Source organism: Acomys minous (genome assembly GCF_964271855.1).
Source record: "Acomys minous genome assembly, chromosome: 10".
Taxonomy (NCBI): Eukaryota; Metazoa; Chordata; class Mammalia; order Rodentia; family Muridae; genus Acomys; species Acomys minous.
Genome location: NC_140491.1, coordinates 31,096,895 through 31,121,829, shown reverse-complemented (window position 1 = coordinate 31,121,829; position 24,935 = coordinate 31,096,895). Strand labels below are relative to the sequence as shown.

Below are 24,935 nucleotides of genomic sequence, written 5' to 3'. Positions count from 1 at the left end.
TGCTTCCTTACAGGAAAGAGAACGCCTGCTGCGCTCCAAGAGGCATCGAGGGAAGAGCCTGAAGCCTCCCAAGGTGAGCCTGCTGTAGTGTCTATCACGAATCTTCAGGACAGAATGGTCTTTGAGGAGTCACAGGCCCAGAGGCGGAGGCTTGACTCTGTGTGGCATGGCTGTGTGCTGGCTGTTGAAAGAAAGGCTCGTACAGGGCTGTCTCAAGGATACATACAGTATGGCACAGTAATGTGACCCAGATATGGTAATTTATTCATGGAAAACTTACTAATGGAATTCTGTGTTTGGACCTTGGGTTATGTGCATCTAAAATTAAAACACAAACACTCAGGCCTTCTGAAGGATTTGAAGGACACTCACCCTTGGGTAATGCCGCCCAACAGTATGTTGTGGGAACTTGGGAGCTTTGTTGATTGATGCAGAATGGTGTTCTTTTCGTAAAATGTAACTTTGCTGTCACCCAGAGGCTGTCTAGATGTCCTGGCAGGAGAGCACAGAGCTGGGTGGGGAGACTTAGAGGCCCTCATGGGAGGGTGAGAAGACGGTGTGATTTGCATATCAGTCACCTGCCCACCTGCCTGAGATGGGTCTCAGCTCCTTCCCGAACTGGCACCCGCCGGCTTCATCTGTGATAGAGAGATGGCTGTGGAGAAGTACTTTCATGTAAGAAGAAATATAGGTGCAATGGTAAATGGCCAAGAACACACTCTGGGTGACAGTAGGGAATGGTGGGGGCGCCGGCTCATCTGGCCCAGAGAACTGGCTGGCACAAGGTGGGCCAGTGGTGTTTGGCATGCACACTGCTTAAAGGGAAGCGAAAGTCTTCACCTCAGTGTGGAGGAGCCTGCTGGTAACCACAGCACTGGAGAGATGGAAGTGGGAAGATCCAGAGTTCAAAGCCAGCCTCAGCTAGTTGGTGAGTTTGAGGCCAGCCTGGGCTACACAAGGGCCTGCTTCAATAAGCCAAGAGGTGAGGGAGGTGTAAACCTTTACATATTACTCCTAGGATTAGCTGAACTAAGTACCACAAAAATGGGTCCCTTGGAATGAAAGAAAGTAACTGTCTTATAATTCAAGAGTCCAGAAGCCTGGCCTTGAGGTGCTGGCAAGGCTTTATTGGCCTCTGGCATCTGCAAGGCTCCCTTTCCTATTTCCTCAATCATGGGTATTCCTTCCACAAAATCAGTCCACTGCTGCCTGTTTGACCCTGTGGGTCACAGTGTGACCTCTTCAGTCGTTATCCTGGCGATGACGAAGTAAAGTCACATTCCATGGCAGCACAACCAGGAACTTCAGCATATCTTTTTGAGGAGAAACAATTTAGTTGTTATATCTTTATATGAAACCCTAGATTTTTAAAACATGGATGTGAAATGTCAGAACTTCTGCAGAGGATGTAAAACGTGTCTGTGAGCCATATCTGGTCCACAGGTAGCCAGATTGAGGTCAGTGGCATTGAGGTCGGTGTCAGAGCTCATCGGTTGCTTGGATTAATGAGTGGCCATGCCACCATTTCACTTCATCCTCACAGCCACCTGTCTCTTTCGGTTGCAGGAGACAGAGATGTAGAGACAGCATGGGCTGATGAGGCTCCAGGCCCGGCTCTCTCCAGTGGGTTGAGCCAAGTCAGGGCAGGTGTCAGTGTGCCCATCTCAGGAGCTCAGAAGGCTGGGCATGGGGGTGCACACCTTAAATCCAGCACTCTGGAACCAGAGGGAGGAAGTTTGAGGCCAGCTTGCTCTACCTAGCAAGCTTCAAGCCAGCTCAGCCAGGGCCACATAGAGCCTCTCTAGAACAAACCGAACCAGCCAACCAACCAAACAGGGAGGGAAAAAAAAAAAAAGGGTCTGGGAAGTGGTCCAGCACAGCTTGCTTATGTTCACAGATGAATGTTTACCACATCCTAGAAAAGCTGGGGAATCAAAAGTGACAGACCCACAGCACCTCCCCAGGGCCAGTGTGTGTCCTTCACTCAGCCCAGACTTAGCTGGATTCTCATCCAACATCACACCGGAAACGTTCATCAGCATCACACAGCCATCATAACTGGGAATGTTTATGGCCACATAATCTGCTGAGTGTCAGGGCCATAAACTCGCTCAGCCCTGAGCAGCTGTGGGCACAACTACTTCCTCCCGTGGTTAGAACTAATGCTGCCACTGCAGTACTTGTCACCGCCTGGTGATGGCCCCACACGGCAGCTTTCAGCTGGCTCCACTAACTGCTGTACATTTCGTTTGGCGATTGTACTACTCTCTGCTTGCCCTTTCCCCTTCTGCAGGACCTTTTGCTCCTGTAAATGTCACCGAAAGTAAAGTCTTTTTCTCGCAGAGTCTTGGTTGTTCTGGCTGGTGCCACCTCAGTGGTTGGAACGTGGGTCTAATGGGGAGAAAGCGCCCCCTGCTGCCAGACAGAAGATTGTGACATTTGCAAACCTGGCCATAGTGCCTGTGAGACAGTTAAATATGAAGGGCATGGGGCTGGGAGGCTCACTGCACAGGCTTGGTGTGTAACACTCCATAATTCGAGGTCCCCAAGAAACCTGTTGCTGAGGCATAACTATTAGAGGCCTACATAAGCTGCGAAGCCTTTAATCCAAAACCCTAATTTTGAAACTTGAAATGTTTTCAGGATAAAAACAACAACAACAACAAAAAACCAGGGTTCCTGATACTTAATTGATAAAGTCTATTTTTTAAAAATCCCACAAATCAGAATTTATAAGTACTTTATTTCTAATTTGTAACTTAGAAAATGTAAGGACTTGTGCTCCCAAAGTGTCTCACACAGGAGCGCTCGACCTATGCTAGCATGTTGGGAGTGAAACAGCCCGTGTCTTCCACTGGAAGTGAGTCCCGATGTGCTACACCTGTCTCCAGTGCGGGGCTGGCTGACTAGGTGCATGGCCTCTCCTGGGAAGTGCATTTGTAGGACACTGCCTTCCTCAAAGAAGCAGGGGCATGTGGCTACGTTAGGGAGAACACTAGAAGGCTGGGTTTGGGGGACCTGTGTGGATTTTGTGGGAGTTTTTTGTTTATTTTGTTTTGTTTGTTTATTTGTTTTGGTTTTTCGAGACAGGATTTCTCTGTGTAGCCCTGGCTGTCCTAGACTCACTTTGTGGAGCAGGCTGGCCTCGAACTCACATCGATCAACCTGCCTCTGCTTCCCAAGTGCTGGGATTAAAGGCGTGTGCCACCATGCCCTGCGGATTTTGTGTTTTTAAAGATAGGATCTCTTATGGTCCAGGTTGGCTTTGACCTCTCTGTGTAGTTGAGGATCCTCCTGCCCCCCACCTCCTGAGTGCTGGGGTTACAGGTTGCTCCGTGCAGTTTTATGCAGTGTTGGAGACAGAACCCAGGCCTTTGCGGCTGCTCAGTCAGCACTTGAGCTATTGATCTGCATCCTTAGGCAATGGGTAGGTGTTTTCCTCCTTACTGTTTCCTGGGCCACCAGCATCTCTTTTTCTCAGATTCTGGCTTTCATCTGGGGCTCCTGCTTTTCATCCCAGCCCGGTGCAGGCCAGATGGATAGGAAATAGGGTCATTGAGCCTAAGCATGATTTTATTCTACGCCCCCCCCCACCCCCATTGCTGCCCTTCAGGCCTGGTGCGTCCCTGTCTCCTTCCACAGGCTGAAGCACTGGTGGTGTCTTCGTCCCTGTAAGCGGCTCCCTTTTGCTCTGTATGTTGTATATCCAGGGCCCATGCCCCTTTGCCATGTCCTCAGCCTCACAGACGACTTGAATGTCTTCATTGAAAGTTACGTATTTTCTCAGAAGCCTCACAGAACTGTCCCTGCTCTTGACTCCTGACACCGAGACCCTAGGCAAACCTCCGTGGACTCTGAGGTGACCCATCTATTAAGTACTCTTGTTGTCATGGAAACCAGGTATCTGCCAGAAACAACTTGAAGGAGGAAGGACTTGTGTGGGCTCATGGCCTCTGAGGGAATTGTCAGTCAGGTTTACACTGTTGCTTTTGGGCCTCTGGTGAGCCAGAGCATCATGATAGCAGGCACATGTGGAACAAGCTGCTTACACGCTGGACAGGAAGCAGAGAAGAGGCACACAGGAAGGGACCCAGGCAGATATAGAGACACTCCCTCAGTGGCCCAGTCCCTCCAGCCAGGCTCCACTTTCGAGTTTCTACCACCTCCTGATCAGCCTGGGGCTGTCTGGTGGCAGTGGTCTGATGGTCTCTGATTGACTCCTCCGAACTTCTGGGCTTGTGGGGTGCTGTGCTGGCAGCTGCGGGTCACTGGACACACAGGGCATGATGAAGCCACAGCTGGGGAATGACCGCCTAGGAACAGGCTCAAGTGCAAACAACCATGGGAGGAAAAATCACTTTTAGCTGCTGAGAAGCAGAACTCACTAAAACACAGTAGGGTATCCTAGGCAGGAAGCTGTCGTACATTTTATACCCACCTTGAGTGCAAGACTGGTCTTTGACATTGTGTGGAAGAGATGAGGGGAGAGAGATTTCTCCCATCGGAGCAGCACTTCTGTAAGGGCTTGCCTTGCTTGCATGCCTGTATCCAACCCCCAACCTCTGTCTGGATAAGGGGCTGATGACTCTAACTCAGGAATCACAGCTTTCTCCTAACTCTGCGTAGTGACTTGTTGCAGGCTGTGTAAGAGCTAAGGTAAATAAACTCTGCTAGACACACTGTGTTCAGGGACAACAGTGGGCTGAGTGTGCCAGGTCACCCATGGGTGGCAGTGGATTAGTTTGGAGATGTCAGGCAGGCGAGGGAGGAGGCACCCCGCCCTTCGTTGCTCTGGCCCCGAAGCAGAAGGCTCTCTTCATGACACCGTTGCTACTGCTGTGCCCTGGGGTTTTTGCAACTCTCCAGGGACCTGGGACTGTTGACAACAATTCTGGGCATAGGGAGATTGGGTCCTAGGAGAGAAGTCCCCAGAAGACATGCTGGCTTAGATGCTGTGCTCCGTGACGAATATCTGGGGCTGGCCTGGAAACAGCCTCTTCTCCATTGATAGGTCTGTCACCAGCATCTGGGCGCTTGTCCAGGGTGGCGTCATTGTTGCCAAGGGGGCTCCTTTGGAGTGTCCCTGTCCTCCAGCTTCTGCAGCTGACAGTGTTCAGGAAGCCGTGAGGGGCTAGAGAGAAGCCAGGGATGGCCTGTCCAGCCGGCACAGGCTAGTAGCTCCTGCAGCATCCCCAACATGGAGTACATCCTGTTTGTCCTTTACTTCTCCTTTTTCCTCTGCCTCTGTGCCCTCGTGTGCCTATACTTCTCTGGCTGCCAGGAGATGACCTATAAGCATGAAGGTATGCAGCTGGCTGGGGTGGGGAGGGTCTGGGTGATTCCTGGATGCCATCGGAAGGTCCTGTGTCTTCCAGGCAAGACTGGCTGGATGCTGGGAAGGTGAAGAGAAAAGTGGATGAGACGCCGGGTCTAGTGGAAGGATGTGTGTGTGTATGTGTGTGTGTATGTGTGTGTGTGTGTGTGTGTGTGTGTGTGTGTGTGTAGAATTAAGTGACCTAGGCCACTTGGCAGCAGGCAGGAAGCAACGTCTTTTGGTGGCTCTCACAGACTCTCAAGAAGCAGTGTACTGAGGACGCAGCAGGGAACAAGATGCGTGGTCTTCAAGGAGACAGCCACTGCGCTCACTTAAAGGCCATGGTGGCTTTTCTGTTTTGTATTTTGTTAGTGAAGCTGCACCGGGTGGACTGGCTGTATCAGCTTCGGTGTCATCTCATCACTTAGACAAAGGAGCTGTTCCAGGCATGTGGGCGTACACACCTATAATCCTGTTTGGGAGGTGGAGGCAGGAGGGATGGAGTCCAAGGCCAGCCTGGACTAACTACATGAGACATTATTTGAAAAAGAAAGTAAAGTCAAAATGAGCCAGTAAAGGTGACAGACTGACCCACCCATGTGCTGTGAAAGCTGGGTGGACACTGGAACTCAGCTGGTTCCTGGCTGCTGTGGAAATGGACTGCGTATGGTTATGGAGTCACTTTCACTATGCAGGATTTTACTGGGACTATTGGTTTGTTCTGGCTTCCCCCCTGGAAGTAGCTTCTGGCTTCCTTTGGTGCAGCTTTGCTTTCTGCAGCCCCAGTCTCTGGGGCCAGGTCTACTGTGACATTCCACTGGGGCCTGACTCTGGCCTGTTCATTTGGGATCATCAGCAGTTAAAACCCTGTGATCAGGCTGTGATTGAGTACTTAATTACCTGCCACACTGGCCTTCAAAAGAAGGCTAGCCTAGGTAATTGGCCAGGGTTTTTAACCCCAGCCACATCCCTGATCTTGGGAAGTCTGCCATTTTTAGAATCTTCCTGGGGCCCACTTGGTTGGAGCAGCAGGCCACTGGTTAGCACAGTCAACACACAACCCTGTCCCCAGAGGCCAGGCAGTTAGCAGTGTTTATGAAAAGTAGGGTTGGCCAGGCAGCAGCCCAAAACAACAGGGGTGCGGAGGTGAGCTGTGCCTGTGTGTAGACTCTACTGCTTCCTGGAGTCTCTGATGCCTGCAGGGGTGGGACTTCCTATCTGAGAGAAGGGGAAGATGCTGATGGCCACTTGGACCCGATGAAACATAACCTGGTTTCACTGCCCTACCTGCCAGCTCACCTGGGCATGGAGGCAGGTGGGTAACCAGGAGATGCTGGCTATGTGAATGAACCTTCAAAGAGGTCACACGGAAACCCCAGCTATACAAGATGACTGAGAAGTCCCCCACTGTCCCTTCCCCAAAATGTCAAAGATGTTTCCTTGTGGCGTTGTTGCTGGTGACTGCAGCCTCCAGCACCTGTGTGGTTGTGGACATACATTGGCTTCAGCCCACTGTGGGCAGGGGAGACTTGTGGGACTCGGGGAGTCCCTGGGAGTCTGGAGCTGACCACTGCAGGGAGGTTACTGTTCTGTCACAGTCAAGGAAAACAGCCTGCTTGTGGCAAGGAAGTCTCTGGAAGGGAAGAGAATAAAGAGTAGTCATCCTAGAGCCAGAATCAGTGGTCCATGTGGAGACTGATGGCTGATGGAGGTAGCCGTCTGGGGTTAGGGCTCCTCTGGCAGGAGCCCCACTTTGTTTTAATCTTGAGTCTCCAGGCTTGACCTTGTCTGGTTCACACAAGCTGCTGAGCCAGTGATTACTGAGTGAGTGACTGAATGCATGAACAAATGAATGAGCAAAGCCCCACATCCTGTGCCATTTGGAGAGGGGTGTGGCCACAGTCTCAGGTGGTTGGCACATGGGATATAAAAACTGTCCAGTCTGAGGTTATGAGTACAGGGCCCTTGTGTCAGTGTTCCGAGTCATCAAAAGCTAAGAAAAGTTGCCCCCTTAGGCAGGCCTGGGGAGGACACAGGGCCTCCAGCTTAATCCTGGGGTCAGTGTTCTGGGTCTCCTGGTCGCGTGTTCTCTTCCTGGCATCCCATGAATGGCTCCCCCTTTGGGGCCAGACGTCTCACTTAGCCTGTAGTATGCTCCTGGTGCTGGCACTTGGTGAGGCACAGAGTGAATAAAGCCCTCTTTGGTATTGGAAGGGTGGCAGCTCATTCATTACCAGAAGGGATCCACAGTCCAGAGGACGCTGTGTTTAAGGCCAGCTCGGGAGCTGCACAGCCTGTTCGTGACACCGCTTACCACCTAATCACCACTTGTTACACTAGCCGCATCTTCGGCTGCCCTAGGTGCCTCACTCTGCCCTAAGCCAACTGTGGATGGGGGGGTGGGTCACAGCTCTCTCTGCCCCGTGCTGGCCGTGGATGGGCAGCTGCTGTCTCCCTCCATCTCTGACTGATGTCACACTTGTTGCCTCTCACAGAAGCATGTTGTGGAGACATTTTTTGGATTTGACGAGGAGTCTGTGGACTCAGAAACATTGTCAGAGACATCCTACAACACAGACAGGACAGACCGGACCCCGGCCACCCCCGAAGAGGAGTTAGATGAGGTAAGCAAATAGCAATGTGATGGAGGCTTCCCGCCTTCACGTTGGCCAGGGCTGCTCCCTCTCTAGTGGTTAATCCTGTCATACCTTATCATAGCCCTGGAGCAAGGAAAGCTGGTCCTTGCTTCCTTGAGGAGACCCAGTGGGCATCTCTCAAAGCTGACCCGTGAGACTTAAGGCTGCTTAAGGACATGTCCAGATCCCAACCATGGTGCTCACCATTGCAGTTAAATTAATTGCGGCTTGTTTCTTATCCCTCACACATAGGTAACAGAAAAGGTCACATTTGGTGACTTTCTTAAATTCCAGGCATTATTTAATACACTTTCCCCCTTGATGCTATAGCCATATCTGGCATCCTTTGTCTGTCTTCTCTGCACCCCTCAGTGGCTGTCTCCTGAATCCGAGTGAGAGGGGCGTGCACTGGCCTCTGACACCCTCTGGTTGTGGCAGGTGCTGGTGGAGCTTGGTGGTGTCGCATGTGGCTGCTGGGAAGATATCCCTGCAGATTTCTGGATGAGGCCAGGTGTTGCCCATCCTGTGTCTCGTCATCCCAGCTTTTTGAGCAGCCGGCTCTCCCAGATCCATAGTTGGGGTCCATTCAAATACCTGTCGGCTGTTTCTAGGGAGTACTTTCTAGAATGATGTCGGGACCCTCAGGAAGATGCACCTTTCTCCCCGTCTGTCCACTGGCCTCAAATTCAGTTGCTTGTGTTGGAAATGGCATGGGTGCCATCTTGCCAATGGTCCCTCTGGATTTTTTTTATTTTTATTTTTTATTTTTTTATTTTTGCCTCTGGATTTTATAAGCTGTCATGGTACCTGCAACAATTACTTCATTAGTCATTCTGCACTGTCCTCCCATGACCACACAAGGGCATCACACATAGGTCTTCTTCATGCAGGTTTCTGTCTCCAGACCAGACCAAAAAGGACATGTGGCCAAAGGGGCACCTTTCTCAGTGTGAACCTTTGCCTGTGGAGTCAGTATGGCTCCCGGGAGGCCTGTGAGTGCCCAGGTGGGGTGATGAAGTGTAGAAAGCCTTTTCTCCCAGCAGCCTTCACTCTGGGTCCTTCCTGATTACTTCCTGGCACTGTGAGCTCGCTAGGCGTTTATAGACACTTGAGGAGAGATGTGGGCATTTGCTTCTGTCTTGATGAAGTCATATCAAGTTGTGAGTTGACTGGTTTCTGTTTGTCCTTGTTGTTTGGTTAAGACCACAACCAGAGAAGAGGCTGACCTGAGGTTCTGCCAGCTGACCAGGGAGTACCAGGCCCTGCAGAGGGCTTACGCCCTGCTTCAGGAGCAGGTGGGGGGGACGCTGGACGCTGAGAGGGAGGCCCGGGTAAGTGTGTCCCCTTGTTGATGGGGAGGGACAGAGGCTGGGGAATGGGAGGGGACACTATATAACCTTTTCGTCTGTCATCTGTTTGCAAAAGAGAATACTTACAGGATTGAAGGGGTGGGGACAGATAGATGGCTAAACAGCTAAGGGCCTTGCTGCCAAGCCTGATGATATCAGTTCAATCCACCGGACCCACATGGTGGAGAGAGAGAGCTGATTCCTGCAAGCTTGCCCATGACCTCCACATATGCAAACACACACAGTAAGTTAAAACAGAATGAAATGGAAGAGAGTGATACAGCTGTAGACTCAGCCATCACTTTAGGCTTCCTTCTCCCTACAGTCCGAGGTTCTCCCCTCTACCCCAGAGTGTCCCCAAAGAACACTTTCAGGGGGTCTTGGAACACCCCAGGTACAGGCACTACAGGTGACTTTGCTTAGGGGATACATTTGTGGTACTGGGCCAAATTTTTCTGGAAACTTCCTCCTGCCGACCCTTCTCCCACTTTGAAGTCACACCAACAGTATTTGCACGTCCCCCGTCCCTCGTCCCTCTGGGAGTGCTGGAGACCACAGAGAGCACACACAGGACCAGTGCTGTCCTATGTTTCCTGTCTCACTACCCTTGTCCCATGAGGTGGGATGAATCAGTCCCGCATCCTGAAGAAGGAAACTGAGGCTCAAGAAAGCAGCAACTTTCTTGAGGATGCTCAGTGGTCCTCAACAGAATTGGGAGATGCTGTAGCCATGCTACTCTGGCTCAGAATGCTCTAGAAACAGCCTTGGGAGGGCTTGGGTATCCTAAAGCGTGCAGAACAGTGTGGTTTGTATCATCTCAGGGAGATGGAAGGTGCAGGCAGGAGCCACCATCTCTAGAAAGAGCTTGGCACTCAGGGCTCAGGGTGGTAGCAGATCCAGGGGGCAGGCATTCAGGGAACAAGATCCCTGGGGAATATGGCCACTTCTGCCACAATGAAAGATCAGCATTTCTTTTCTGAGCCACAGCAGGTGAGGTTCTAGGGTTTATGTGTTCTTTTTCTCTCTCTTTCTTTTTTAAGATTTATTTATTATGTATACGGAGCTCTGCCTACACGAATGCCTGCAGGCCAGAAGGGGGCATTAGATCACATTATAGATGGCTGTGAGCCACCATGTGGTTGCTGGGAATTGAACTCAGGACCTCTGGAAGAGCAGTGAGTGCTCTTAACTACTGAGCCATCTCTCCAGCCCCCCTCATTTTGTCTTTTAACATCCACTTGCCCAGTTAATCGAGACTTCACAGTAAAACGCATAATGGGACATGATGCATATCCCCATAATCCCAGCACTTAGAGGCTAAAGAAGGAGGATTGCCATGACTTGGAGGCCAGCTGGGGGTACATAGTGAGTTTCTGGCTAATCTGGACTATAGAGTGAGACTTTGTTTTAAGTTTTGAAAAGAAAAGAAGTAGATTCCTGACTTTCCAGATAACTCTGAACTCCTGATGTACCTCCCAAGGGCCAGAATTTCAAGCCTGTGACAACACTCCTAGCTTGGATTCCTGACTACTGGAAAGTAGGTCACATCTGTGTCTTCCCATTCTCTGTGGCAGCGTGTGGCTGTAAGCCAAGTAGCTGTGCCTCCCAGGGCTGAGATAAGTACCTGCGCTCATCCCTGCTGCTGCTTCTTGCTGTGGGGTCATCTGATCAATGGCTTCCCTCAGGTGTATGACTTGGCCTGGCCCATGAGGTCTTAGGTTTCAGTAGGTGACATAGAGCCCCACCAGGCTGCCGGGTAAGTCAGCAGCTGGATGCCCTGCCAAGTGAGAAAACAGCAACCTTGTCAGAGCTGGCTTTGGGACCTTGAGGCATCCAGTTTGGCTAGCTCATCCCGGAAGAGGATGGCTTCTCCTCCAAGCTACCCTTTGATTGTCTCATACTGGGGGAGTTAGAGCCATCACCTCCCATGATGTCACCTCTCCTTAGTTCTTACTTCGTGATGTAGCTGTCAAATTGACAGCTGTACAGTGTAGGTGGACTGCGGAGCCCTCAAGTGGGCGTGATGTGAGCATGCGTGTAACAGGCCCCTCCTACCCCTAAACTCTTGTGGTGTCTGGGCACTTTCTGGTTGGCAGCCTGATTCTTTACTTCTGTGTCACCTCTGCAAGTGACTTGCTCATTTCCTGGTTTTTTTCTTTCCAGACTCGGGAGCAGCTTCAGGCTGACCTGCTGAGGTGCCAGGCCAAAATCGAGGACTTGGAGAAGCTTCTGGTTGAGAAGGGACAGGTAGGCAGGAAAGGCCAGACACTTCATGTTCCCATGGTTCTGTCCCAGAGCTGTCCCTGGGATGCAATGGTATCTTTTGTATGCCAAGGGTGGGGAGCGGGGTTCTGTGGAGGAATCCCTGTGCCACCCGGTGAGAATGTGTTGCTGCAATCAGAGTGTGCCCTGAAAGCATGCCTGGCTTTTCTTTGTTTGCCAAATACATGGAAACAGAAAATAACTCCTAGAACAGAGACATGGTCACAAGCCTTTGACAGGAACCTGAAGAGAAGCTGCTGTTTCCTGTTAAGATGTTCATTTTCCCCCCCTTTCTTCCTTCTTTTTTTTATTTTTTGTTTTTTGAGACAAGGTTTCTCTGTGTCACCCTGGCTGTCCTCTACTCACGTTGTAGACCAGGCTGGCCTCGAACTCACAGCGATTCGCCTGTCTCTGCCTCCCTGAGTGCTGTTAATCCGATTAAAGGCATGTTTCACCATGCCCAGCTTCTGTCAAGATTTCAATCCCTTGTGTGTAATTGTAGCACTGTGGACCACTTGGTAGCGCCCACAGCATCAGGCTCATAAGAAAGTCCGGATTGGTCATCTTCATGGACCCTGCCTCTGATTTGATTAGTCAGGCCTAGTGGACAGCAGGGAGGCAGCCTTTAGGCCTTTCTTGTTGCTACCCGAGTGGGTAGAGGGTCTTTACATAGTTCCCTAGGGACCCAGTGCTGGTGCCATTTTTTTTTTTTGAAACAGCTCTACTTAGAACTCATTTCCTGTTAGCAGGCTGGGGTGGCTATCACTGCCTCAGCATAGCTCACTGGCCCGAACCAACCACACAGCTCCACTGGCCTAGGAATTCCTGGGGCATGGCTGCCTTCAGTTAGGACTGAGGCGGTGTGGAGAGGTCTAGGGTTGAGAAGCAACCAGTGAGAGTGGGGGAGGCTAGTGAGAATGGAAACAGGTTGGAAGAGCTTCAGAGATTGGGATCCGGGGGTGGTGGTGGGGGAACAGTGCTGGGATCTTGGGTACAGTGCTGGCTATGGAACCAGTGGGCTTAGTACCCCCTCTCACTAACCTAGCCCCAGCTAGTAGGGAGGGCTGAGGTAGAAATGGAGGCAGAGTGCCAATGCTCCCTTGAAGCTACTGCAGTGGCCCTCATGAGAACAGTGTGGCCACGAGACCCCCAGGGGAGTCATGGCCTTGCTGGCTCCATGGAGGCAGGGGGGGGCACAGAGCACATGGCCTGGAGTCAAGCACTGATTCTGCCCCCTGTTTGTATTACTTAAACACACTGTATAACCTCTGAGCCGTAGGTCCTTCATCTATAAAATGAGAAGGCTGGAGTCTCAGGAGTGGGCTTGCAGTAAGAGATGATGCAGTTTTCGCAAGCTCCCTTCCTAACTTTCCATTGGCCTCAGTGTCCCTCTTCCAGGCTGAGCTCATGTATTTGTGAACTTGCCTGACCATGGACTATAACTGATGTTGGCCTTCCATGCTAGATACTGTGAGAGAGAGAGAGAGAGAGAGAGAGAGAGAGAGAGAGAGAGAGAGAGAGAGAGAGAGAGAGAGAGAGGGAGGAGGGAGGGAGGGAGGGAGGGAGAGGCGGGCTGGGGGAGAGGGAGGGAGGGAGAGGGAAGAGGTGGAGAAAAGAGAGATATATCTGAATTCTGCTTTCAGCACCTGCAAATTGTGATTAAGTCAGCAAGTGCTTACCAGAGCCCTTGCCCCAGTGCCAGGCTAACTCATCAGTTAGCTATTGGTGTGTAACAAACAGCCCCAAAACTTAGTTTCTTATAAATAGCAGGGTTTGGTTTGCTCCAAGATCTGTGGATTGTCACTGGGCTGGGCTCTGCAAGTGGTTGTTCTGTTGGTCTCACCCGAGGTCACTTTGAAGTTTCAAGTGGTCAGGTGGGTCAAGTGGGGCTTGGAGGCCTTAAGTGACCTCATTTGCCATTTGTGGTCTGGTCACCCCTTCTCAAGTAGGTGTCTGGCTGATTTATCTTGTAGTCTAGGGTGATGATCCCCCTTCCCTCAAACAACAGAAACACCGATCAAGCCTTTGGTCACATTACATTAGTATCTGAGTAGGCGAAAGACATCACAGACAAGCTCAGTTTCAAGGTTGGAGTAACAGACTCCCTTTGGAAGATGAGTGACATTGCAGAGTTGTTCACACAGATGTGGAGCAATGGTTGCAGCCATCTGTCTGATTAGTCTGCCACAGAGAGGAAGGTGGATGGACGCAGCACTGTTCTCTCAGGGACTCCCAGCCACCTGAGCATACATGCAAATCTGTACAGCAGAGATGTGGGGTGTTAGGTAGAAGGCCCCCAGGAGGGGACCCACATGTCATCTGGATGTTCCTGGTCAGATCCTAGGTCAGCCTTGGCTTGTGAGCATTGTGGAATCTCAGCCCTGGGTGACACTGGCCTGGCCACTGTGGAGTGGGGATGGGGGCAGGGTGGAGGGAACAGACCGTGCTGCTCAGGGTCAGGAGGAGGAGGAGGTGTGGAAGGCTCCCTTGACTCCTGCCCTCTTCCTCCTCCAGCCTGATGCTAGTGAGGGCCTTGCTGTTCAGTGTTCGTGGCTCTGGCCTGTCGCTGTTATGCCATGGTGTTAGGGTAAAGACCCAGTCACCATGGAGCAGTGTCCTGTAATGGCTCAGGGGAGAGAGCTAGGGGGCTAGCGGAGAAGGACACCTCACAAACGTGCTGTTGCCCTTGCCTGGGTGTGAACATTTAGAAGTGCGACGAAGTTACACAGCACCACTGTCCATGTCGGTGACCTTTCCTTCCCTGGGAGTTGGGGGCTCAGCCAACACTGACATGAGCTGATAAACACCCCGTGTTTCCTGCAGGACGCTGCGTGGGTAGAGGAGAAGCAGATACTCATGAGGACGAACCAGGACCTGCTGGAGAAGGTATGTCCCCCCCAGAGCCCCAGACCCCATCATGAACTGAACCTCAGAGTACACCACGAAGCCCAGAGCCCCATGGCTCAGTGGTTCTCACAGGAGAGGGGTCCTCCCCACTGGACTCAGGGTCTGTCTTCAGAGACGGGTCTCAGAATGTTATGAATGTCTCCAGAAACAAAGTCAGCCTGGCTGCCATCCCAGCTTTGGGCTTCCTGGCTGTCTTTGTTGTTGATTTTGTGCCTCCATTCCTCATGGAGGCACCTGAGGCTGACAGAGTCCATGGAAGGCCCTCAGGCCCCCTCAGCTGGCTCAGTTCTTGTATTGGGAACCTATGTGCCTTGATCTCTCACCATAGGCCTCCTTAAAGCTCCAAGAGAGTCTGTCTGTCTGAATGTGCGTTGGCATTGAGATTAGCTGTCCTCGCTTGCTTGGGTCAGTTTTTGTTAAAAGCAGAGGCCAAGCTGTCCCACCATGATCCTGGTGCCCTTTTAGAGCAGGTTCAGCCCTCTCCCGCATGCCTTCTTCTGTCTCCTGACTCCCAGTGTATTTTAGCTCTGTGATCAGTAGACTCACCCCACTCTGCACAGTCCATGCCAGCAGAAGAGAGCCTAAGGTGGGCCCTGGGTCTTCAGCCTTCTGAAAGCCCAGGCCTGAACCAATCATCTTCCTGGAAGGTAGCCTGGGTCTGGCCCAGCTCTGCTCTGTCCCTTGCCCTGGCCTTAACTTCCTTCCGGCATGGAGGTGTGGCTGGTCTTGTTCACCCTGTGGGCCCCATGTGTCAGGAAGGCTCTTGCCTCAGTCCTACAAGCCACAGGAGAAACTCAGTGTCTCCCAGTGCCTTCTGACTCCCTGAAAGAGAGCCCTCCTTTGGTCTTCTGATAGGAGGAGAGAGACTAAGTACCACCTAAAGTCCTCCCCTACACATACTGTCTTGGTGGCCCCTCGCTGTGGCTAGGTTGTGGGCACTACTGTTACTCTTCTTGGTTGGCAACTGAGGGTCAGAGCAGTTCTGACCTGCACCCCCGTGGCTCCTGGGCTTCAGGCAGTGCAAGCTCTTACCAGGCTGCTCCGTGCTCTCGGGGCTATCAGTGTTCTCTTAAGAACTTTTTGGGGAGTCAGAAATGTAAGCCCCACAGTACCCACAGCTAATCCTGGGGCCCGGAGGACTCTGGGAACTGAAATGCGCACATTGCCCCCCCTTGCCTTCCTCACACTGACCTCAGGGAGGGACTTGGTAACCCCAAGCCTCAGTTCCCCCGACTCACTAGTTCAGCAAGAATATAAGGAGTTTCTAGTCTCTTGGTCCAGGCTTGGGGCTATAGAGGCAAACCTAGCCCAGCGTCTCCCCTTCCTCCCAGGCTCACCAGCAGACAGGACTGCCCCTCCTCTTGGTGGCCAGCTCCCTGTTTCTCTCAGACTACCCACTAAAGTTAGCTCCTAGGTGGGGGAGTCCCTGGGGCGTGAAGGCAACCATGGAGACTGTTAATGCGAAGGTGTCTTTGCCCCAGATTTACAGGCTGGAGATGGAGGAGAACCAGCTAAAGAGCGAAATGCAAGACGCCAAGGACCAGAACGAGCTGTTAGAATTCAGAGTGCTAGAACTCGAAGTAAGAGACTCTATCTGTTGTAAGCTCTCAAACGGAGCAGACATTCTCTTTGAGCCCAAACTGAAATTCATGTGAAGCTCCCTGGCATTTCCGAGCATGTGTGAAGGGACGTGTTACCGTTTCTCTCCTTCCTTCCTCCGTTCTTTTCTTCTTCTTCTTAAAAATCTGTACGTTCCGGGATAACTTCACTGCCTTAACGTGTCCTGGGGAGGATGCTCGCGACGTGGTGTGGACCTGTACCAGAGCAATCTATTTATTGCCTACCGCTTGTTTTGCACTTAATAAAATAAGTTGTTTTTGCAATATTTTGCCTTTTTTATTTGTGTTTCATTGCCATAACTACTTTCCTGCATGCACAGTCACTGGGTGTGCCTTCCACAGCCCCAGACATCAGCACTGTTGCAATGGATAACACACCTTTGATCTTGCATGCAGCAGGCTTCTCCTGAGATAGCAGGCTCTGACCCAGCCGCCTCTTGATCCCTGCTATGTTTAATAGCACTGTGGGCCCATTTTCTGCCTGCCAAAGCAAATGCAAGGTAAGTGGAGGCAGGCAGGAAGATGTATTTACACAGTCACTTCATTCAAATCCTTCTGGCCAGTAAATACAGACCTGGGCACTGCAGCCATTGGAGCTAAAATTATCTGTGATTCAAACTGCAACTGAAAGCTCTCAGCCACTGCACGTGTAGAAACCTTGTCCCTCTGAGCACTCCACAGGGCAGTGAGTAGGACACTGAGGGGACACTGAGGAGTTTGTGGCTTCCAGCCAAAATCCTGCGTCAGGTGTGTTACAGTATCGCTTGGCTCTCACAGCCCTTCATCCTCCCATTGTTTCCATTTAAAAGTCATTGGCATCTTAAACATCTGTGCATCCGTGACGAGCCTCCAGGAGGCCCTTGTGACCCCGCGCTGCTCTCCCAGCTGACACCTAATGCATGTGTGACTCCTCTCCATCCACGTGGGCGCCGTCACTCATCTGTGGCTTCTCTGGTTTTGTTTTCCCACCTTAGTGGAAGCTGTATCTGTGACCTGAGTCTTGTCTTTCAGGCAAGGATGGGCGGGGTGCTTTTCAACTTCCCAGTGTCACTGTGTCCCTCAGCTTAGCCATTATTCATTCATCAGAAATGTGTCATGAGGTCATGCGTAGTAGCCCACCACTGTGAGAATGCCTTCCGCAAGTCCTTCGCTGTGACCCGAGAATCCCACAGATACCACTTGCCTTGCCAGAGCTTTCTAACAGCCTTCAGAACCACAGGGAAGCCATTTTATGACTTTGTTCACACAAAATATGAGCTGCCCCTTTTCTATGAAAAGCCTACTGAATAGCACCTCTGTTGGCAGGTTCGTGGGGGAAGTAAATGATTGTAACCGCTTGGCTCATAGAGCAGTGCAACCAGCTTCCTGGAAACTAACTGAACAGGGCCCCCTCTGCCCTCAAGCCTTACTTAGCAGTGTGTTAGAGCGTGCTTTCTCGGTTCACACCAATCTCCATTACTTCTCTTGGATGGATTAGGAAGGTTTCTTAGGTCTGTAAGTTATTGTTACTGTAATTTTAGCCCTGTCGCCCTCACTCCCCACACAGCTTGATATGAGGCAGAATCTTAGAGGGTTTTTCTGCGCCAAGGTCGTGACTCATCTGCCAGTGTCACAGGCTTAAAGCCAGCTGCGTGTAGAAAATGTGCTGGAGCCAAGGTGCTGTTCTGCCAACATGCTATGATTCCTCTAAGCCACGTGGCTCCTTTCTAAAGCGCTTGCTGTGGTGTATGGCTGGTGGGTGTCTCTTCTGTGGCATATGATCATAAATCCGAGGTGGGGGCAGAGGTTGATCCTGAGTCTTGTTAGCGTGGATCAAAAAACCAAACCCAAACCAAGAAACTCCGTACTTGAGTCACCCATCATCACGGAAAGCAAGGAAAGTCACACGTAGGACTCCCAGTTCTGCTGCTCTCTGGCAGCCGATCGCAGGCTTAGCCTTTTCAAGCCTCTGTGTGTACGTGCTGTGTGAGGCAGCTTGAACACCGGATAGGATAGCCAGTGTACCCAGCCTAGACTAACCCACCATGGTGGCTGGCTTCCGTTCTCTATTGAATCTGATACATTGCTTTGATGGAGCCTCATCTTCTGGGACTTCTGGGGTTTGGATTGCAACAGGCAGACCAATGAGGCCCAATGACCTGTTTTTCCCCAGCAGTAGGTGAGATGTGAAGTGTCCAAGAAGGTCACTGGCCCTGGAAAGGCAGGAAGAGGCCACATGTCCTGTACCAGGACATGTGTGGTCCAGATGTGTGCTGTGTAGGTCCACCTTAGCCAACTAGAGTGTGTTGGTTTTTGCTGGTAACTTGGGGAAAATGGCAAGTGATAGCACAGTTCAGTTCTATCTTTAAACCACGTCTTTTCCCCAGGAGAGAGAGCGGAGGTCGCCAGCCTTTAACCTCCAAATCACCACCTTCCCCGAGAACAACAGCAGCGCTCTCCAGCTGTTCTGTCACCAGGAAGGAGTAAAGGTAGCATGCTTGGGGGTGGGGTATGCCCCATGGACCTTCCATTCAGGGGCGGGCTGAGTGCCTGGCGCGGTGGTAAAGGGGGGTCGTATCATCAGGTCAGGGACAAAGCCTTGTACTTCTGTGTTGGAAGAGAGCTAGTTGAAAGCATCACCAAAGTGTTCCCCCTCACTTCTGACCACCTACAGGAAGACCCCAAACCCAGCCTAGCAACTAGCTATCTCTCTCTCTTTCTCTCCCCCCATTCTGTCTCTGTCTCTCTGTCTGTCTCTGTCTCTCTCTGTCTGTCTCTCTGTCTTTGTGTCTCTCTGTCTGTCTCTCTGTCTCTGTCTCTGTGTCTCTCTGTCTCTGTCTGTCTGTCTCTTCCTCCCTCCCTCTCTCTCTCTCTCTCTCTCTCTCTCTCTCTCTCTCTCTTCCCCCCTTCACAGTGCCCAGGCCATAGTAAGGGCTTTGCTGATGGTGACTATGGTTGGCTGTAGGCCTGGAGCCCCCCACCCCACCCCCCAGACCTCATAGGCAGAGTCCTCAGATTCCCATGAGCAGAGTCGTGTTGGAGTGAATCTCAGTGTATGAACCATAGCTATGCCTTCTCACCCACCTGAGCAGAGGCAGAGGCTGGGTCCCCCGCTGTGGCTTCAGAGCAGAAGGAGACGTGTCAGCCATAGCTCCAGAGTAGGTGTAGATCGTATCTGCAGCTCACATGAGAATGAACGTTGGAAATCTTTTACAGGGTGTGAATATCTCTGAACTTATGAAGAACTTAGATATCCTTGGCGATAACGGGGTAACTATGAGTGATTGGTTCCTGGTTTCGTGTCCTTGTTTCGATCGGGGGGGTGTTCCTTGTGGCTTTGTCTTGTTTTAAAATTTTTCTTTGATTTAAGACACCTGTGAAGTACAATGGAAGGCTTTTGTGTGGCCGTGTCCCCGTGTGGGTGGTTGGGTCGGTAATTGTCAGAGTGGGGTTCTAAACTAAGGACAGCCTTACAATCTGTGGGCGAACTGGGGAGCAACAGGCCTAAAGACTAAGTGATGCACAGACAGAAGGCCCCACTGCTTTTGATTGCTGACGTCAGAAGGTGATTTCTTTGCCTTCCAAAGAGTTTGTCTTTAATGAAGCGCTATTTCCCCAAGCCTTGGTGCCACTCTGTGAACTGCCTCCACTTACAGGGACTGGAGCCACACACCTCAGACGGCTGATCCCTGTTGTTGAGTTGGGGCTGATCGTTGGCATGCACCCCAGAGGTGCTTGGCGCTGACTGTTTGCCATGGACTTGGAACCCAGTGTCAACCCCCTTGCCCGTTTTTGTGTTGTAGAATTTGAGGAATGAAGAGCAGGTTGCAGTAATCCAAGCGGGAACTGTGCTTGCCCTGTGTGAAAAGGTAGACCCGGCAGTGTCCATGTTGCTCACATCTTGTGCCAGCATCCAGCACCATACCAGAAACTGTACATTGGTGTGTCGCTTTATTCGGGAGCATGTGTGTGGGTCAGTCTGCGTCTGCATGTACACATGCATGCCTTTGCGTGTTCAAGATGGAACGCCACACATGCTCACTGCAGAAAGCCTCGAAACCCGGGAGGAAGTGGCCACCACCCTCCGGAGGAAAAGAAGCTGTGATGTTTGCTTTATCTCCTCCTTGTTTCTCCCGTGTCCCTCCTTTTTGGAGTAGTTAACATGCTGCATTTCTCTCCTGCCTTCTCAGCCATTTAAAGTGGCTCACCGAAGACATGGCATTGCTGCTCCATCGCAGTTACCCATAGAGAACCTCATCGCCCCTCAGTGATTCTGGGTCCGGGGAGTGCCCACCCTTTCTCATTTACCAGTGTGCCCTGGGGGACACTTTCACAATACATGTCTCTATATACTTGAGAGGCCACCCGTAGGCTACGTTCTGGGGCAGGGATCTAGGCCACATACTAAGACCACTTGGCAGATTTGTTAGGGTCAAAACAGTTTCTCGAGCCATAACCTGAAGCTCTTGGCACATGGTTGATTTCTGAGCTCCACGTGGCTTTTAGTAGGAACAAAAACGTGAGCAATTGGTAGGCACCACACGCTGTGAGGTCATCCCGTATTGTGTTTGAGTAGGTACTCAGCGTGGTGAAGTTTCCGGTGTGCCTTAGCACCTTCTTCTTCTTTGTGAAATGTAATTGCATTATTTCTTTGGAAGATTTTCTGTTGGGTCTGTCCGTCCGTCCGTCCATCCATCCATCCATCCATCCATCCATCCATCCATCCATCCAGCATTTGTTGTAACTGTTCTTTCTGTGTGTGCTTTGTATATTAAAGATGTTAAATTTTGGCTGTTTTTTTTTTTAAATTAAAGAACATATCCTGGCTTATGTGCTTCCTACAGTGGACTATAATGCTGAGATGCACACAGATTTTTCTAGTGTCTTTCCTGCAGATCTTTTCCTTTCACAAAAGTCAGACTCTGAAATGCTGCTTTCAGATGAGGGTTGAGAATGTCTTAATGATGTGGGTTGAATTCCTTCCTTGATCTTCAGTAGGGCACTTAAAATACAGTTTTCTCCCCTAGGTTTCAACCCCTAGCCCCCAGCCAAGTAAAAGACAAACAGATTGAGATGAGACACTGTGCCTTTGCCCAAGGTCATGTGGCCGGGAAAAGTGAACTAGAGCTTTCTGCTTCTGCCCATTACCTGGTCAAGTCTGATTTCTCCAGTGGATGATGGGGTCCGTGAGTCACATTTGGCTGGCTGTTGGTCCATGAGAAGCAGCTGCCACAGTGCTAGGCAGATTCAGTATATGCTGATTGTCATTGGCAAAATCAGATGTGGCTTTCCAATCTTTTTTTTTTTTTAGACAGGGTTTCTCTGTGTAGCCCTGGCTATACTGGACTCACTTTGTAGACCAGGCTGGCCTCAAACTTACAGCGATCCACCTGCCTCTGCCTCCCAAGTGCTGGGATTAAAGGCGTGCGCTACCACGGCCAGCTCCAATCTTTTATAACAGAGGCTACTGAAGATACATGTCTCGGTGTAGTCTGCATTCACATAGCCTGTCAGAGCTTAGTGCCTAATGAGTCTCTGAAGAATGAGGAACAGGCCACATTTACAAGCTCTTTTGCTAGCAGGGAGGCCTCAGGTTTGAGTCTTGGCTCCACCAGTTGCTGTTCAGGGCTGGGGGTGTCTCAGGATTTGGTGGACAGAGTAGGAGCAGTCTGTGATTTCGGGTGTCTGATTTATGGTGGGATAGGATAGTAGACATTGGTAGGTGCTGGTTCTCCAGCCCCTGGAGTGTCCCCCAGGGCAGGGCTGCCATGGTGGAAGGTGGGGACTTCGCTGGGAACAGGCTTCAAGCAGCACAGATTCAGTGACACCTCTTCCCACAGCTGCCCTAACACCTATGCCACGCCCAGTACTAGAGCCTCAGGACTCTTCAACCCTCCTGCATTCTCTTACAGAGGAGGAAATGGGGCCTTTCTGGCATCACTAGTCTCTGCTTTGCTACCCCTTCCCCACCTCTGGCTTGCACTGTTAGTCACCTTGGCCAGCTTCCTGCCAGCTGACGCCCATCTGCTACTGCCGCCATCACCACACCACACCGGCCCACCTGGCATTCCATGAAGTGTCCTAATACTAGAGAGCGATACTGGCTGCCTGGCTGCCAGCCCCTCAGTACCTCATAAGAGCAGGAGAAAGCAGGGGTCCATGGCTAATATCTGTAGGCAGAACTCAGTGCACTGTAGAAAGAGCAATCTGGAAACTGGCCTTCAGCTAGGTTCTCCGCAGGCTTGGCACCGCTTCAGCCCCTTGAAAGTGAACTAAAGTGAACTCGGTGTGGGCGTTGCTGTTTATCTTCTCCCTGCCTGGAGAAAATGTTCCTGAGTACGGGGTGGTGTAAGGGGTGGGAGGTAGGTCAGGAGACTCCTGAGAATGCTGGCTGGACAGCTGGGTAACCAATCCAGCCTTTTCTGCCTGGGAGTTGGAAGTGCCCTGAGATGTGGGCCTGTTAGTGCTAAAGCAGGGACAGTTGAGTTCAAGAAGGGACAAGGGACCACAGAGAGGACAAGTTGCACACCAGGGCCAGCAGTACGGATGTCAGAGAACTTGGTTAGTGACCCTAAGAAGCTCTCCTCACCCAACACACCTCACTTAAAACAAAAACAGAAACTGTCACTTGGTACACTGGTGAGCCCCCGCCCAGCTCTCTCTTAGTGGCACAAAGGCTGTTTCCTGGTTTGCAGGCAAAGTCCATCCCAGCCTTGTCAGGTGGTCCTGTATATAATGTCCTGTGATGGTCTCACATCAAGCAGCATCCCACCTCTTGGTCCTTGTGTGTGCCTTTCTCCTGTCCTCTCCTAGGCTTGCTCAGGCTCTGGGCTGCAGACAGGTCCCATCAGACTTTCCCTGAGCACAAGGCTGGTAGCTACACCAAGTTTAACATTGGCCCAAGTTTGAGCCCACAGAGAGAGGCTCAAATTTAAGATGTGAAGGGATTATGGCTTATCTGTGGTTCCCAGTCAGATATGCCTCTTCTCTCTCAAGTTAAAAAGCCTTTGGGGAAGTAGGCACAGACCTCAGGAAGATGAAAGTACTAAAAACAAACAAACAAACAAACAAACAAATAAATAAATACAAACAAAAGCAGGGTGTGGTGGCGCATGCCTTTAATCCCAGCACTCTGGAGGCAGAAGCAGGTGGCTCACTGTGAGTTCGAGGCCAGCCTGGTCTACAGAGGAAGTCCGGGACAGCCAAGGCTAATACAGAGCCTTGTATTAGGCTCATTAGCCTTTTTTCTGTCTCAGAAAAAAACATAAAACCAAAACCAAAACCAAAAACCAAAAAACAGAAACAAAAACAAAAAACCAACTTACTATATGTTACATCCTCTCTGTAAGAAGTGGGTCAGAGGATGAGGCCTAGCTAGGCCTTCAGCCAATGTGAAGCTTTCTGTGCTGGCCCGAGCCAGTGTAGGGAGAGGAGAGAGCGTTCAGCTGTAGAGAGGTCCCAGGCTCTTTACCTGAAGATCCCTGGCATGTGATGCAGAAAGCTTTTTGTTTTGAATTGCTGCATCCACCTAAGACACCTAGTTCCTGGAGCATCCCCAGTAGCCAGGCTTCCCTGACTCCTGTCAAGCCAGCTCTCTCCCTCTTGAGGGCGCTGACAGTGAAGAGCAGCAGTCTCCCTAAGAGACTGGGAGGTTAGTGGACAGAAACGCCAGTCAGCTACCCAGGACCTTTCACTCTGTGCCTGTCCATGGTCCTGAAAAGGCCATGTGTGGTTCAAGACTGGAAAGCATCCCTTCCTTTAAAAACTTATTTCATGCTAACATCAGGATGTTAAAAGCACAACATTCTAAATCCCTCTTCAGAAACATTTATCTTTTCACAAGAAGCTATGCAATCCGTGTGAGGATGAGCTAGCTTGGCACTTGTCTGCTGCTTGGCCCGGGGCTGCTCAGGGCCAAATTGACCTTGATGTTGGTGAGAGGAGTCTCTGATGATGGCTTTCACACCTCTCCGCCCCCGTGGAGCCCACCTAGATCTGTGTCAGACCTCCTCCACTCCACAGCTAGTTATTTGCCGCCCACCATATGCTTGGCTCTGCCGTGAAAGAAAAGCAACAAAGACAGACGTGTTCCCAGTGTGGGTGTCTGGAGGAAGTTGAAACGAGTGATGGAGTTGTCACCAGTGAGCACCAGGACAAGATGACCCTATAGCCTCAGGAAGTAGTATAGGATTCTGGGAGGAGAAGATAGATCTAGCTTGAGACTGGTGAGCTGGGTAGATGTTAGCTTGGCATAGGCTTGGGGCTGATGCTGAGGTTAGGGCTATTGGTGTCTGGACAGCATGTACAAGGGTCCTGAAGTGAAAGATGGCTCATCCTGTCTGAGCTGCCAAGTGCACTTTCAGCCAACTAATATGCAGCTGGCTTTTTTGAGGGGGGGTTGTGTGTGGAGTGGGGGGCAGGAAACCAGTGCCTCACTGTGCAGTCTTGGCTGGCCTAAAACTCACTGTGTAGACCAAGTCAGCCTTGAACTCACAGAGATCTGCCTGCCTCTGCCTTCTGAGTTGCTGGGATTAAAGGGGCATGCCATCACATCTGGCCAGGCCCAGGTTTTGAAGTGGGCAGCAGAGCCTATTGTTCCATAGTGATCCTCAGTGAGGACATTTTCCGGAGTGGAGGACTGGGTGAGCTCCAAACGGGATCAGAAAAGCTCCGTAAGGATGTGCAGGCAGGCAGAGTTTGGGGGCCCTGGTATGGGTCAGGCATGCATGAACTAGGCACTGAGTGGGGCTCTGATATAGGTAGTGACCATGGGGAGGGAGTGTTGGGAGTCTGAAAAACAGGAAGACAGCATGAAACACAGCAAGAAATGACTGGACTGGGCGAGACTCTTGAGGGCTGAGACAGAGTG

At 51.2% G+C, this 24,935-nt stretch overlaps 2 protein-coding genes across 10 annotated transcripts in view; both read left to right on the top strand.

Moving 5' to 3' along the window:
* Positions 1 to 24,935, top strand: part of JAKMIP1 (janus kinase and microtubule interacting protein 1) — a 116,320-nt gene that overhangs the window by 76,432 nt on the left and 14,953 nt on the right. For 7 of the 9 annotated variants that reach the window (XM_084797461.1, XM_084797457.1, XM_084797462.1 and 4 more), the window contains 9 exons: positions 14 to 73; positions 7,810 to 7,938; positions 9,153 to 9,281; positions 11,463 to 11,546; positions 14,385 to 14,447; positions 15,950 to 16,048; positions 18,454 to 18,555; positions 19,283 to 19,336; positions 19,870 to 19,935. In XM_084797461.1, the coding sequence (XP_084653587.1) occupies positions 14 to 73; positions 7,810 to 7,938; positions 9,153 to 9,281; positions 11,463 to 11,546; positions 14,385 to 14,447; positions 15,950 to 16,048; positions 18,454 to 18,555; positions 19,283 to 19,336; positions 19,870 to 19,935 (786 nt within the window). The remainder of the gene's footprint in view (positions 1 to 13; positions 74 to 7,809; positions 7,939 to 9,152; positions 9,282 to 11,462; positions 11,547 to 14,384; positions 14,448 to 15,949; positions 16,049 to 18,453; positions 18,556 to 19,282; positions 19,337 to 19,869; positions 19,936 to 24,935) is intronic. The other 2 variants (XM_084797464.1, XM_084797465.1) reach the window with 2 other exon arrangements.
* On the top strand, positions 4,511 to 6,006 carry LOC311606274 (uncharacterized protein). Its single transcript, XM_084797481.1, has one exon. The coding sequence runs from the start codon at positions 5,198 to 5,200 to the stop codon at positions 5,402 to 5,404; it is 207 nt and encodes a 68-aa protein (XP_084653607.1). The 5' UTR covers positions 4,511 to 5,197; the 3' UTR covers positions 5,405 to 6,006.

What these genes read in the sequence shown, in the direction of transcription:
- LOC311606274 (XM_084797481.1), top strand. Translation starts at nt 5,198, where the DNA reads ATGGAGTACATCCTGTTTGTCCTTTACTTCTCCTTTTTCCTCTGCCTC.